Source organism: Halichoerus grypus, chromosome 13 (genome assembly GCF_964656455.1).
Source record: "Halichoerus grypus chromosome 13, mHalGry1.hap1.1, whole genome shotgun sequence".
Taxonomy (NCBI): Eukaryota; Metazoa; Chordata; class Mammalia; order Carnivora; family Phocidae; genus Halichoerus; species Halichoerus grypus.
The window spans coordinates 68,191,934-68,207,535 of NC_135724.1; the positions used below are offsets into that span (position 1 = coordinate 68,191,934).

The window sequence follows — 15,602 nt, forward strand, 5'->3', positions numbered from 1 at the left end:
TGACCTCCAGGTTCATGCCCGTTGTTTCAAATGACAAGATTACCTTTTTTTTTTTCTTAAAGATTTTATTTTACTTTAAGTAATCTCTACACCAACGTGGGACACGAATCCCAAGATCAAGAGTTGCATGCTCTACTGACTGAGCCAGTCAGGTGCCCCAAGATTACTTTCTTTTTAAGGCTGAATAATAATCTGTGTGTGTGTGTGTGTGTATGTATGTGTGTATATATATATTCCAATAATACTATATTTATCTATAATGGAATATCTATATATCTATAATGGAATATCCATCCATATCTATGTCTCCTAACCTCACTAAAATGGAGTCTGGAGGCTAGAAGGGGGACCTCTCATGCCATAGCACTTGATGTCAATTACAGGAAGAATTGTCAATTACAGACCCCAACAGAAAGAGACGTCTAGCGCTTCTTCTATAAGACATTCATTACTCCAGGGGCGCGTGGGTGGCTCACTCTTTGGGCGTCTGCCTTCGGCTCAGGTCATGATCCCGGGGTCCTGGGATTGAGCCCCACATCAGGCTCCCTGCTCAGCGGGGAACCTACTTCTCCCTCTCCTCCCTGCTTGTGTTCTCGCTATCTCTGACTTTTTCTCTCAAATAAAAGAAAAAAAAAAAAGAAAAGAAACCCAAATCCATTACCCCAGTAACACAGCCAATGAGAAACTCTCACCACCCTGAATTCTTGTTTTTCTCCAATGGACTTTCATTCCAAACAACCCCTCCCAACTTCTTCCTTCTTAATAAAATACCATTCCTCCCTATCATTTGTAGGATTTGTCTGTAGTTTTTGCCCTAGCTTGCATGTCCTGAGTTGCAATTCTCTGCTATTCCTGAATAAACTCATTTTTGCTAGTAAAATAACTTCTATTTTGAAGCTCAACAATTTCCAACAAGCTGATGGTCAAGGCTGCTGCTTCTGCTCTGAGGACCACAATGTGAGTAGCAAGTACCTAGGTCACGTAAACACTTCAATGGGAAAACATGTTTTTTTTCCTGAAGATGTTTAAAGGCTCCTATGTTCCTTGCCAAAGATGGATGCGGTTTAAGTGTCAAGAGGGTGAGATGCCACAGGGGAAGAGCTGGCCCTAGGAGAAGGACTGCAGAGTAGCTCCTAGTCAGGTGCTCCTGTCACTGCCTGGAGCAGCGCCCTGTCTGGCTTTCTGAGCTCTTTGGACCCCTTGGACAGGACTGGCTACGAATGAAAGTGAGGGGCCCCTTGATCAAAGATTATTAAGAACTTGAAGATGGCAATAGCAAAGCATTAAAACAACTGTGGGGCTAGAAGCAAGGGGCTGGGCAGTTGCACAGGTTGCACACTTATGAAGCCTTGGAAGGTGTGGTGGACAGACTCTAAACTAACCCCCCGTGGTGCCTGGGTGGCTCAGTTGGTTAAGCACTTGCCTTCGGCTCAGGTCATGATCTCAGGGTCCTTGGGACTGAGTCCTGCACTGGGCTCCCTGCTCAGCGGGGAGCCTGTTTCTCCCTCTCCTTCTACTGTTCCCCTCTGCTTGTGCTCTCTCACTATCTCTGTCAAATAAATAAATAAAATCTTAAGAAAAAATAAACTGACCCCCCAATGACCTTACCCAATGTCACATCTTTATATAATCCCTTCCCCTTAAGTGTGTCCAGGGCCCGTGACTTGTTTTTAAGCCACCGAATGTGACAAAGGTGATGGAATGTCACTTCTGAGATTATGTTTTGTTATACAAGACTCCATCTTGCTAGCAGACTGGTTCTAGAGACTCTCTCCCTTGCTGGCTTTGAAGAAGTAAGCAGCCATGCTAGAAGGTCCCTGTGGCAAGGAGCTGAGAGTGGTCAGCAAGGAGCTAGGGCCCTCAGTCCTACTAGGGAAAGGAAATGAATTCGGGCAAAAGCCTGAGTGAGCTCGCAAGTGGGTCCTTCCCCATTTGAGCCTCAGATGAGAACCCTGTCCTGGCTGACACTTGGATTGCAGCCTTCCTGAGGACCCATTGAGCCCATGCCCATACCCCTGATCCACAGAAAGTGTAAGATAATAAATATGTGTTGTTTTAAGCCATTAAGTTCGTGGTAATTTGTTACGTAGCAATAATTAATGAATACAGATGGTTTTTCTGACTCTCTAAAGCTTTCAGTTGGAGGGTGCCTTGCAGGTGGTCTGGCTTGCTTTGTTCTCACTCTGTTTCCCCAGGTTTGCTGGGAGACAACACTTCTAGAGTGCTCTGAGCATTGGTTGGGAGCATTATGTCTAAATGGCCTTTATCTCTTTTTCTATAAAATAAGAAATCCATCAGTCTCTTGTGAGTTCAGATCCTAAGAAAAAGATTAATTCTGGAACATGGGCCAAATTAGATTTTGAGCCTTCAAGATTGAGGCTGGGCCCTAGACAGGATCCTGCCCAGCTCCTCCTGGGGTGCTGACTAGGGTCAGCGGGACATGGGGATCGAGTAACTTGCCTCCTCTGAGTGTCTAGGTCCTTTTTCAAACTTCAACATCTGAAATCTGAAGTTCTCATCCCTCCTTAAATTTTTTTTTCAGTTGAAAATCATTATTACCAACATTTGCTTTCTTTGCAAAGAGCTTTCTTACTGTGTAGAAAACGTTATGTTCTTGCGGATGCATTTTCAGTTGGACTTATGTTAAGAAATGACACTGATGCCATGTGACCAGCCAGGTGGCATGCTCTGGGGGATCCCGGGGTAGTAAGGAACAGGCCTGAGACTGAGGCTCAGCAGGTGAGTCCAGGGGTGATGAGTTGTAAGGGCCCTGTAGGGCTCTAGCCTCCTCATTATTTTATCTATCTATCTACCTATTTATTATTGAGATATAACTGACATAACATTGTGGAAGTTTAAGGTGTACAACTTGTTGATTTGATACATTTATATATTGTAATGTGAGCTAACACTCTATTATGTCACCTAATTATCATTTCTTTTTCATAGGGAGAATAACTAAGATCTAGTCTCTTAGCAACTTGGAAATTGTAATACAGTTGTTGTCTATATTGTTGACAACAAATGTTGTTGACTAATAACCATTATGTTGTGATAGATCTCCACAACTTATTTATCTCCTAGTTGCAAGTTTGTACTCTTACACATTTTTCCAGTCTTCCCACCTTCCAGCCCCTGGTGACCACCATTCTACTTTGCCTCTATGAGTTTGGCTTTTTTTAGATTTCACAAATAAGTGTGATTCCACTGTATTTGTCTTTCTGTTTGACCTATCTCACTCAGCATAATGCCCTCAAGGTCCATACAGGTTGTCACAAATGGCAGGATTTCCTTCTTTCTCATGGCTGAATAGTATTCCATTGTGTATATATACCACATGTTCTTTATCCATTCTTCCTTGGCGGACACTTAGTTATTTCCATGTCTTGGCTATTGTGAAGAATGCTGCAATCAACGTGGGGGTGCAACTATCTCTTTCATATCCTGTTTCCATTTCCTTTGGATATATGCCCAGAAGTGGGGTTGTTGGATCTCTCCCCATCATTTTAAAGATGGAGAAACTGAGGCCCAGAGCCGGGAAGAAACAAATTCAGGGAATGTGATGCACTGTGCTGGCAGGAGCAGGAAGACAAAGGCTGCCAAATTACAGGAAATGCAATCTGAGCCGAGTGAGTTACCACAAAATGCTAAACATAAGGCCCGAGGCTGTGCCATTGCTAGCATCACGGTCTCGGGAGTGTTCTTAGGAACAGGGACTCTGGAACCAGACTTTCTGGGTCCATAATCACTTCTTGCCTCAATCTCGACATCTCTAAAATGGAGATGATAGGAAACTCTGACAGCGACAACGTGGATGAACCTTGAAGACACCATGGTAAGTGAAATAAGATAGTCACAAAGGACTGGGGACCCTCGGCGGGACCCTTGGAGGGGCGACCATCGCGTCACCACCCCGCCGGCTGGGCCCTGCGCTCTTGGTCCCAATCCCTCAGACACGCCCCTAGCCGCTCCAGCGATTGGACCCAAGTGCCTGGGTGCCCGCAGCCACCCAACGGGGAGCGTGGCCCCACGACCGAGTGCGTTTCCTGGCTGCGCTCGGGTTCGCGGAGTCCCTGGGGTCGCGAGTCCGGTCCTGCGGCCCCCGCCATGGGCCTGGAGCTTTACCTGGACCTGCTGTCCCAGCCCTGCCGCGCCGTCTACATCTTCGCCGAGAAGAACAGCATTCCCTTCGAGCTGCGCCCGGTGGACCTGCCCAAAAGTGGGCCCAGGCTTGGGTTTGGGAACCGAGAGATCGGGGAGGAACGGGGAGCCCAAAAATTGCTTAAGAGGACGTCCGGCGCCAAACCCTTCTTAGGGCCATTGCTGAAAAAGGTGAGCCACCAGGGAGATCCCAGAGTAGGGTAATCCCCCAAACTCTGCTGGGTCCCGCGGGATAGACGATGGGGCTCCGCCGAGGCCGAGTGAAGGGGTGGGGAGCTTGAGGAAAAAGAGAGACCTGGTGAACAAAAACAGGGTGTACCTGGACATAGGGAGAGAGGACCTCCAGAAAAGAGATGGGGGCAGGAGGTGGGGGGTTAGGGGGTCGAGCATAGAGACTGCGGCAGAGCCGACTCCCTCCTTTGTGGTCCCCAACTGCCGAAAATCTGCCACAGCAGTCACCAGGGTCCCGACCTTCCAGCCCTGCGCTATGCATCGGCCCAGTCTGCACTGGGGGTCCCCCTCTGTCCCTACTTCTGCGTTGCCTTCTCCTGCTTTACCTCTGCCTTCTTGTTTCTGCTGGGAGGGGCACCCCAGGGGGTACGCCGGGAGCCTGAGGGGAGACTGCAGGGGAGGCTGCCGGAGCTTGCTGAGCCGGGCACTCTGAGCTGGAGGGTGTGTTTGAGCTTACTGAGCCCTGCACTCTGAGCTGGAGGGTGTGTTTCTCTGGCAGGCTCCCAAGGCTCCAGGGACACAGCAGGCATCTGGGGGGAAAGAGGGAAGCAGAACCCAGGTATTGCTGGGTGGGCAAGTAGGGTAACTCTACTTGGCTGAGACTCCCCCCCACCATCACTTCCCTACCACGGTTGGGCCCTTGCCTGCCTTTGTGCCTTTGTACTGGCCTGTCTCTCTGCCTGAATCATCATCTTCTCCCATCTTCTCCTGGGGGGATTTCCCACTTGTCCTGCCCAGGGGTTACCTCTGCAGAGTATAGGGGACAGCGCATGGGGACAAAGGAACATCCCAGCCAGACTGTTAAATAAAGGGTGCAGAGCGGTGTGTTTCACTAGGAGAGCAGGGCAGGTGTGTCTGGTGAAGGCTCAGTCTGAAGGGAGGGAAAAGGGAGGATAGTGGGTGTGTTTGAGGCTAGAGTGTTAAGGCAATCATGTATGGCTTCGAGGAGCTTCCACCTGATCCTGGGGTAATGGGGAGCCACTGAAGGCTGTTGAGCAGGGTGGCGATAAGCCTAAATGCTCTTCAGAAGCTTCTCTCTGACTGCATCTGCAGGAGTAGGAGCCATGCCCACAAACTCAAGCAGAGGCCAGGATCCTGGGGGACATGGGGCTGTACCTTTTGGGAGGCTGTAGGTGGGACAAAAATGTGACTGTTCCAGCTCCAGCAGAGCCTAAAGGCAGGGCCAGCCCTGTGTCCCCAGTGGCCAGGGCAGGGTGAACAAGGGGACACAGAGGAGCTGGTGGAAGTTGTTTGCAAGTAAATAGATACCAGGAAAAAGCCACTTCTCTGTGTTTGGTGACCTTACCTTAGAGTCCACAGGGAAAGGGGCACTGTAAGAAATCAGAGCGCCGTTCGGGTGACCAGCCACCCTCCTCTGGCAGCTTGGGGCACCCTGAATGTGTACTTAATGAGGCCGGGGATGGTGCAAAGGTGGTGGGTGCGGTGAGTGTGAAGGCCCAGCTGAAGCATCATATCCCGCACCTTGGGCTGCGGGTGGAGCTTGGGCCCAATGGGACTTGGCATGGGCTGTCGAGGTCCATTTTGCAACATTTGGCAGAGCAGTATCCCGTTTCTCCCAAAGTGGCCCTCACTAGCCTTTGCCATGCAGGAGAGCACCTGGGGGCTGGAGAAGAGCCATGAAATTGGGGCCTGGGCATGGTAGGGAGTGGGCAGGGCTCAGTGTTTCCTCCTTCACCCACCATGATGGGCTCTCTGCAGGCCAGCACCTCAGTGATGCCTTTGCCCAGGTGAACCCCCTGAAGAAGGTGCCTGCTTTGAAGGATGGAAACTTCACCTTGGCTGAGAGGTAACTGGGGCCCTGGGACTGCTACCAGAACTCACTGGAACCATCTTGTCCTAACCCTCTAATTTTATTTTATGTATGTATGTACGTATGTTAAAGAGAGAGAGAGAGCTTGAGTGAGCAGAGTGAGAGGCAGAGGAAGAGGGAGAAGAGAGAAAATCCACAAACAGACTCCCTGCTGAGCTCAGAACCTAACACGGGCTAGATTCCAGGACCCTGAGATCATAACCTGAGCCCAAACCAAGAGCTGGCTGCTTAACCGACTGAGCCGCCCAGGCGCCCCCTAACTCTCTATTTCAGAGACAAAAAACTAAAATCCTCAGAGGTGAAGGGCTCTTAGCCCAACATCCCATAGAGAGTCAGGGCTGGAACCCGGACCCCTGCCTGCCCGCCGGTCCAGTTCACAAGGATGCTTGGACAAGTAAACATCTATTTTACTTCTGTACCCATCCTGTGGTTGTTGGTGAGAGTACCCCAGGGCAGGGGTGCAGGGCAGGGCAGGGGCAGTGCTCTGGCTCGAGATGGCCCATGGGCGTCTAGGCTACCCAGTGGCTCCAAGTCTGGGCTGCAGCCTCCCTGAGTGGGCGTCACCCGAGGGAGGACCATGAGACAAGTGGGTGTTTTACATCACAACAGGTCCCAAGAAGTGAAAAGGTCAAGTCTTTTCCCAGTTTGGCGCCTTTTGTCACCTGAGTCACCCCTCCCATAACAAGCAGAACTTAAAGTTTTAGAACGTATCTCTGGAATTGTGAGATGGGTGCATCCCTCCAAGAATTCCTAACATTATGCCAGTGTCATTTTTTCTTTCTTTCTGCTGCTCTCTACTGTCCTGGGTCCTTGTGTCACCCAGTGTTGAGTACCCATGGTACCTGCCAGGAGCATTGTGTGATTTCTGCATTCTTCTGTGTCTTTTCTCACTGTCAGGAGGTCTGTGACTCCCGGGGACCTGCAGTCCTCCCCAGAGGTGGTTTGAACCGTTCGCTGGGAGGAAAAGGAGCTCTTGTACAGACAAGTGAGTTGTTAAGCCAGGGCATGGATACAGGATTCTTAATAGGGAACAGAGGTTTTCTGCCCTTATTGGCTGGGGTGCACAACCCTTGGGGTACCCCAAGTTCCTGAAAGCTTTCCTATGGCCCCAAATTCGTGCATCCTCAGGGGCCTTCCAGGTCCATCCCTGTCCCAACACCATGGTAGCCCTCATAACCTAGGGCAGGAGGAGAGCTCCAGGGGCCTGGTCTTTTCTGCTGTTCCATGATCCTGCAGCAGCCCCAGTGTTTCCTACTGGGTGCTTTAGGGAGAACAGAAGGTTGAGAGGAATGCCTTTTTGAGCAGTCAGGCCATCTGAGGCTGGTCTGGATGCCAGAGGATGAGAATGGATGCAAACTGGAAAGAACTGAGCTTATTTAAGGCTCAGCTTTGATGGTGTCTCCTCCAGGAAGCCCTCTGACCCTCTGATCAGAGACTGTCTCTGAACACTTGGCAGGATACTCTGCTGTGGGCTTTTGCCCGGTGGTAGGATGAGCTCGTGTGTTAGCCTCAGAAAGACTCTCAGCCCTGCCACCAAAGGCTCTGTGCCCTGGGCAAGTCCCTTCACTGTCTAAGCCTGGCTTCCTTCTCTGGAAAGTGAGGTAAATACCTTGGCACATCGTCAGGAAGATTAAAGAAGGAACTCTGATTAAGCCCCTAGCACAGTGTCCTTCCTCCACCCATCATGTCATCCCTCCCCTGCAGCGTGGCCATCCTGCTCTACCTGACCCGCAAGTATAAAGTCCCCAACCACTGTACCCCCAGGATGTACAGGCCTGCGCCCTTGGGGATGAGTACCTGGCATGGCAGCACACAGCCCTGTGGAGAAGCTGCCTCTGGGCCCTGTGGCATTAGGTGAGGCCCTGAGGTCATTGCCCCAAAGGGGCTAAAGCACCATTGCATTCTGTTCCATTTGGATAGTCTCTATGAAATTAACTTTGACTCCACTAATTCTTTCTTCTGTTGTGCCCATGTTGCTATCCAACCCATCTAATACAGTCTTTTTTTTTTTTTAATGTTTTATTTATTTATTCATGAGAGTGAGAGAGAGAGAGAGAGGCAGAGGCAGAGGGAGAAGCAGGCTCCCCACTTAGCAAGGAGCCTGATGTGGGACTCGATCCCAGGACCCTGGGATCATGACCTGAGCCAAAGGCAGACGCTTAACCATCTGAGCCACCCAGGCGCCCCTAATACAGTCTTTTTTTGAGACATGTATTTTTCAGTTCTAGAAATTCCATTTGGTTCTTTTTTAAGTTTCCATTTCTGTGCTGAAATTCACCATCTGTTTACCCATTTGGTCCATCTTTTCTTCTAAATTCTTTAACATATTTTTAATAGTTACTTAAAAGTCTTTGTCAGCTAATTTTCATACGTCGGTCCCCCGTGGGTCTATTTCTATTGGCCATTTTTTTATCCTCCTGATTATGGGTCACATTTTCTTCCTTTTTTTATGGTGTGCTAGACATTAGGTTCAAAAAAAGGTAGAGCTTTACGGATGAGGTCCGAGTGCGACTGGGACAGTCACCTTCAGCTTCTGCACGCAACCAGATGATTTGCCTTCAGGCTCTAAGCCTTAAGAGCACTTCACTTGATCTTTATCTGCATTGGCCCAGGCTCTTCAGTCAAGCAGAAAGCTTATAAGGCAGCTTTGACTAAAGATGACATCCTTGTTTGCTCAAGAAATTCACCTTTATAAAAGACATGAAGAAATAGTATCACAAAGATTAATGTTACTTCAACAAATGGAGAATAAATTTATGGATGAAAACAAGGAAAAGGCATCTCAGATGCAAGCAGCTGAGACTGCTTGTAAAAGGAACCTTGGTCTTTTAATGGATATAGAAGCATCAGAAAAGTCTCTATAGATCCGGATTCACCCAATTCCATCACCAGAGGTGGTTTCTCTTGAGATTCTTTTTTTTTTTTTTAAGATTTTATTTATTTATTTGAGAGAGAGAGAGAGAATGAGAGAGAGAGCACGAGGGGAGGAGGTTCAGAGGGAGAAGCAGACTCCCTGCTGAACAGGGAGCCCGATGTGGGACTTGATCCAGGGACTACAGGATCATGACCTGAGCCGCAGGCAGTCGCTTAACCAACTGAGCCACCCAGTCACCCTTCTCTTGAGATTCTTTACTGGACATCAGTAGAAGAATATATTCCCAAATGGGAACAGTTTCTTTTAGGAAGAGCACCATATCCTATCGGTGTTGAAAATGAAAATGAGGGGTGCCTGGGTGGCTCAGTTGGTTAAGCGACTGCCTTCGGCTCAGGTCATGATCCTGGAGTCCCTGGATCGCGTCCCGCATCAGGCTCCCTGCTTGGCAGGGAGTCTGCTTCTCCCTCTGACCCTCCCCCCTCTCATGTGCTCTCTCTCATTCTCTCTCTCTCAAATAAATAAATAAAATCTTTAAAAAAAAAAAAAGAAAATGAGAATGAAGCAGAAAATACCGTTCACAATGAGGCGCAGTGATAACTTCTTCACATACTCTTTTCAAAAAAACCTGTTTAGTACAGCTGAATATTAAAGAATATGTGGGTCATTTAGGGTACCTTAGGAATCGAATATGTTCATATTGTCCCATTACCTCCTCGATGACATGAAGATAGGAGAATCAGCTGACAAGTCTCAGGTTCTATCACTTTGAGACCTACTATTACTTCAGGGTCACGAATTTGCTTTCTGCCAATCCCATGGAAGTGTTAAGAGCTAATATTGAAAGGTGGACTGTTTATTAAGTAAGTCTTTAAATAAGTGTTATGTGTGTCATTTTTTTAAAAAAAAATCATTTATTGGGCGCCTGGGTGGCTCAGTTGGTTAAGCGACTGCCTTCGGCTCAGGTCATGATCCTGGAGTCCTGGGATCGAGTCCCACATCGGGCTCCCTGCTTGGCAGGGAGTCTGCTTCTCCCTCTGACCCTCCTCCTTCTCATGCTCTCTGTCTCTCATTCTCTCTCTCTCTCAAATAAATAAATAAAATCTTTAAAAAATAAAAAAAAATAAAAATAAAAAAAATCATTTATTGTCATTCTCATCTAAACAGTGAATACTGGTTGTTCTGACTAAAAAAAAAAAAAAAAGGTAGGGGGCACCTGGGTGGCTCAGTCATGATCCCCAGGGTCCTGGGCTCCTTGCTCAGTGGGGAGCCTGCTTCTGCCTCTCCCTCTGATTTCCACTCGCCCTGCTTGTGCACTCTCTCTCTATTTCTCTCTCTGTGTCAAATGAAAAAAAAAATCTTAAAAAAAAAAAAAGAGTCACATGCTCTTCTGTCTGAGCTAGCCATGTATGATTCCAGTTATATGAGATCCTTAAAGTAGTTCTGTTCCTAAAGACAAAGAAGTGGAAGGATGGCTGTCAAGGGTTGGGGGAGGAGGGTATGGGAAGTTTTGGTTAATGCGGACAGTTTCAGTTTGGGATGATGAGTAAGTTCTGGAGATGGTTGGTGGTGTTACTCAACCCCTGAGTCTAGGTTCCTGAGTCTCAATGTTATAGAAATGAACACTGAACTTGAGAGCAAGAAAACAGGTGGAGTTTATTAGAGATAGCTTGTATAAAAGGGGGCCGACAAGAAAGAGGAATGTCGCTACCCCCCTCGGTAGCGTGTGAGGCTTATAAAGGCACTTCTCCAAAGGGTGAGGGGCTGGGAATGGGGAAGTGTCCTTCAGTCCCACGGTCATTATCTTGTGGGCGTCACTTTTTAGTGGACACAAGACAATCACAAGATGCTTTTCTTCATGGTCGACATTCTTCTAGGGCTTCTGGAAAATGGAAATACTTGTGCAAGCAGGCTTTAAATTGTTACTTCTAATTTTGCCCAGGCAACCATTACTCCCTCATGGCTCTTATCTCTCATTCATTCCCTTTCCCAGAAGGAGATATTTGTCTCCAAGCTTATGGAAACTTTTTTTTTTCTTATGGAAACTTTTAACCCTTGTCTCAGACTGGTGACTTTCACAGGAGCTTAGTCCCTCTTGCTTTCCCTATACTATCTCTGCGGTGATAGTTGTACATGCTTCTGGTGTGAATGTGCTTAGTGCCGTGGAACTGTACACTTAAAAATGGTTAGATGGGAAATTTTATGCTACGTGTCTCTTACCATAATTAAAAATTTTAAAAATTATAGTAACATGTAATCAGTAGAAAGATCATTAATGCACTATTTTGCATTCTTTTCTTGTACTGTGTCTTTGGAATCTGGTGTGTATTTTGCATGCGCAGCACAACTCAGTTAGGACCGGCCACGTTTCAAGAGCTAGTCCCTAGCGGCTACCATATCAGACTCATAGGTTTCGGCTTTTTTTCTTTTTCTTTTTTTGCCCCTTCTTTTATTTTTTATTTTTAAAAGTTCTATAACTCTTTGATAGCTTTAAAGAAAGATAAGATTATGTTCTTTCCACCGTTGTTACGATGGGAGCTATGGTTTTGTGATGTTGATGTCCTTATCAGAAGTGGGATTCCTACCCAACTTTTATATCAGCATGGATGGGACTGGAGGAGATTATGCTAAGTGAGATAAGTCAAGCAGAGAAAGTCAATTATCATATGGTTTCACTTATTTGTGGAACATAAGGAATAGCATGGAGGACATTAGGAGAAGGAAGGGAAAAATGGTGGAGGGGGGAAATTGGAGGGAGAGATGAACCATGAGAGACTATGGACCTGAGAAACAAACAGGGTTTTAGAGGGGAGGGGGAGGGGGGATTGGTTAGCCCGGTGATGGGTATTAAGGAGGGCACGTACTGCATGGAGCACCGGGTGTTATACGAAAACAATGGATCGTGGATCACCACATCAAAAACCAATGATGTATTGTATGGTGACTAACATAACATAATAACATTAAAAAAAAAAAAAGAAGTGGGATTCCTTATTTTTTGAAGTGTATGGCTAATTGTGGGTCATGGGCTTTATTTCTCTGTCTCCTCTCATTTCTTATATAAAACAGAAACAGAGGACAAAAATTCAAAAGTCCTCTTCGTTGCCCTCATTCCTTCCTGAGAGGCCATTCTGCTCTGGGATCTGGTGGGAGTCTTCCAGTTCACGATTTTATGCATTATTACACTTAGGTGTCGTCATAGGCAAAATAAAGTTTTGCCTTGAGTGTTTAAAATTTTATATAAATGCTCTCATATCACTCTGCAATGTACATTTTTCTGTATTGCCATGGGTGGATCTAATTTATCCATTTTAACTACTCTATAGTAATTCATTATATAAATAAATCAGAATGTATTTATTACCCTACTATGATCTTTTATATTTAAAGAGGAACAAAACCACTCTTTAAAACCTTAAGAATTGGGGCGCCTGGGTGGCTCAGTCGTTAAGCGTCTGCCTTCGGCTTAGGTCATGATCCTAGGGTCCTGGAATCGAGCCTTGCATTGGGCTCCCTGCTCTGCGGGAAGCCTGCTGCTCCCTCTCCCACTCCCCTGCTTGTGTTCCCTCTCTCGCAGTGTCTCTGTCAAATAAATAAATAAAATCTTAAAAAAAAATAAAAATTAAAAAAAAACACTAAGATTTTTGGATCAACCAAACCAGAACAGAATGGAAATGTAGACAATCTCTTGCAGGGGTGAGGACGATAAAAAATGAGGGAGGAGGGCTAGGTCAGTTGTGCAGAGTGAGAGCCCATTGTGCCCTCCTGAAGGAGTGGCTTCTCCCCAACATCAGCCTTAGATACTGAGCAGGGATACCCTGTGGCCAGCACCCTTTACATGAAAAAGAAGCTGGAGGGGCACCTGAGTGGCTGTCGGTTAAGCGTCTGCCTTTGGCTCAGGTCTTGATCCCAGGGTCCCGGGATTGAGCCCTGAGTTGGGCTCCCTGCTCAGAGGGGAGTCTGCTTCTCCCTCTCCCTCTGCCCCTCCACCCACTTGTGCTTGCTTTCTGTCTCTCTCTCTCAAATAAATAAATAAAATCTTAAAAAAAAGAAAGAAAAAGAAGCTGGAAATCTGGACTCCTATATGAAATGCCCCCATTTCAGCAACGGATCTATATTTTTATTTTTACTATTATTATTTTTTTAGAGAGAGAGTGGGGAGGGGAGGGACAGAGAGAGAGAGAATCTTAAGCAGGCTCCATGCCTAGTGTGGAGCCCGACGTGGGGCTCAATCCCATGATACTGAGATCATGACCTGAGCTGAAATCAAGAGCTGGACATTTAACTGACTGAGCCACCCAGGCGCCCCGATCCGTATTTTTAGAAACTCTGTAGCCAAAGGAATGTCATTAGCTTAGGGCTGGCCTCCAGGGCACCAGTGGGCGACTGCTGATTCTCTCTACCTTGTATGGAGGAGGAAACTGAAGCCCGAAGCCAGGGCTCATGTACAATCCTAGTCCTGTTTACCTAAATCCCAGGCTCCCCCAAGCAACTTTACCAAATGAAGCATGAAGCAGTCTTCCCTTGCTCCCCATCCACTAGTATCTCCCGACAGCTCTGCCAACCCATGAGGCTGTTGATGGCTTCCCCCAAAACACCTTCCTCCCAGAATCCTAGACACCACTCTTTCCTGGCCCTCCTCCTTAGTTCCTGGTAGCTTGTTGCCAGAAAATGTCCCTTCTACTCTTGGCTTAGTCTTTTCTTGGCTGTGCCATCTCGGGCAACTGACTGTCCCTCTCTTTCTGGGTCCCACTTTTCCATTTACAAGAGGAGTCATGTACTATTATTTCTATATTGTAGATGAGGAAATTGAGGCTCAGAGGGTTTGGGTATTTTGCTTTAGGTCACACGCTTTGTAAATGGCAGAGTGGAAACCTTACAAGCTCATCCTCCTAATTATACAGTAAGAGGTACTGACTTTACATTCAGGGGGAAGGAGGTTATAACATAGACTGTCCCTAGGCTAGATTTATACTTCCAAAGTATAAAATTCATGGTTCAAGTCCCCCCCTGAGTTTGGGTCCTTCTGTCAGATGCCCCCGAGGCTCAGCCATCAGAGAACACGGAAGCAGGAATATTTTTGGGAGAGGTGGTCCTTTGGGAATTTCCCTGCGGGCCTAGCCCAGCCTTAGAAGAAAGGCGCATGGAACCAGAAAGTAGCTCAAACTGGGGCGGGGGAGGCACACTTGCCTTCCTGCCCCTGAGGCTGGGCTGGCCCCTAACCCTCTACTTTGCCTCCCCACCTCCCAGGTGATGTTCCCTGTTTTCCTGGGTGAGCCAGTATCTCCTGAGATGTTGGCAGCCACGCCGGCTGAATTGGATGTGACCGTGCAGTTGCTTGAGGACAGGTTCCTCCAGAACAAGGCCTTTCTCACCGGGCCTCACATCTCGCTGGCTGATCTGGTAGCCATCACGGAGCTGATGCATGTGAGTGCTATGGATAGGGTGGCCTGCCAGGCAGGGAGGGCCCTGGGCTTATGTTGCCCCCCACCTGGCCATGTGCCAGGCTTGTGTGTGGAAGCCTCTTCTGGAGCTCTGGGGTCCCCAAACCAGGCAGATGCTGCCATCCTTGACCTTACCCATCCACCCTCATCCTGTTCCCTTTCTCCCTGCAGCCTGTGGGTGCTGGCTGCCAAGTCTTCGAAGGTCGACCCAGGTTGGCGGCATGGTGCCAGCGTGTGGAGGCAGCAGTGGGGAAGGATCTCTTCCGGGAGGCCCATGAGGTCATCCTGAAGGCCAAGGACTCTCCACCTGCAGACCCCACCATAAAGCAGAAGCTGATGCCTCTGGTGCTGGCCATGATCTGGTGAGCCGGGAAGCCCAGTCCCCGCGCTTGACCGTGGCAGTTCACAAAGCACCTTCATTTCCACTGTCCCATGGGAGGCAGGTTCAGAGGAGTAGTGATTTGCCTGGTCAGTCCCACTGCACCTGTGCTCCCAGGTCAGGTCCCTACACCCGTACCATCTTGCACAGCTGCTTAAAAGCCACAATGAGAACGGAATAGCCAGATCTTATCTCCTTTAATCACTGCATCTTGTTTTCAGTTTGGGAAATAAACCTGGGCTAAGCCTGAGCCTACACTTCTAACTCGGAGGTGTGATTTATTTGACCTTCTGTCTTGGCCCTGGTCTTGGTCTCTATCCGAAAGACAACCCCCCTTCTGAGGCCCTATGGGTCAGCTTCCCCATGATGGTTGCCAAGAGTGAAATTAACAAATGCCCTCTACTCTTCTAATTCTTGGAGAAAGTGATTTATCAGACAGCATAGGAATCAGCAGGCATCCCATATGTGGTGACTATAGGCATGGTGATCAATCAGTTGGCTGGGCCAACCTCCCAGGACATGGCCCTTTGGCATCAAGTACTGTAGCTCATGAGTCCTGCCTCTGTTCTGCTGAACTGATCAGGAGGGGCAAATCTAAACAGCAGCTCTCCTGGTCAGGAATCAGTCATGCAGGGCCTTAAAGGCCATGCCTATGATCTGTAAACCCTAAATAGGCATAGTGTG

General features: G+C 47.9%; 1 protein-coding gene and 1 pseudogene across 1 annotated transcript; both read left to right on the top strand.

Moving 5' to 3' along the window:
• Nucleotides 1-4,101: 4,101 nt before the first annotated feature.
• Nucleotides 4,102-14,817, top strand: LOC118538461 (glutathione S-transferase theta-1-like). The gene is made up of 2 exons (XM_078060704.1): nt 4,102-4,219; nt 14,711-14,817. Exons 1-2 carry the CDS (start codon nt 4,108-4,110, stop codon nt 14,815-14,817), a joined length of 219 nt encoding a protein of 72 aa, XP_077916830.1. The 5' UTR covers nt 4,102-4,107.
• On the top strand, nt 8,716-9,133 carry LOC144379908 (centrosomal protein 15 pseudogene; annotated as a pseudogene).
• Nucleotides 14,818-15,602: the final 785 nt, after the last annotated feature.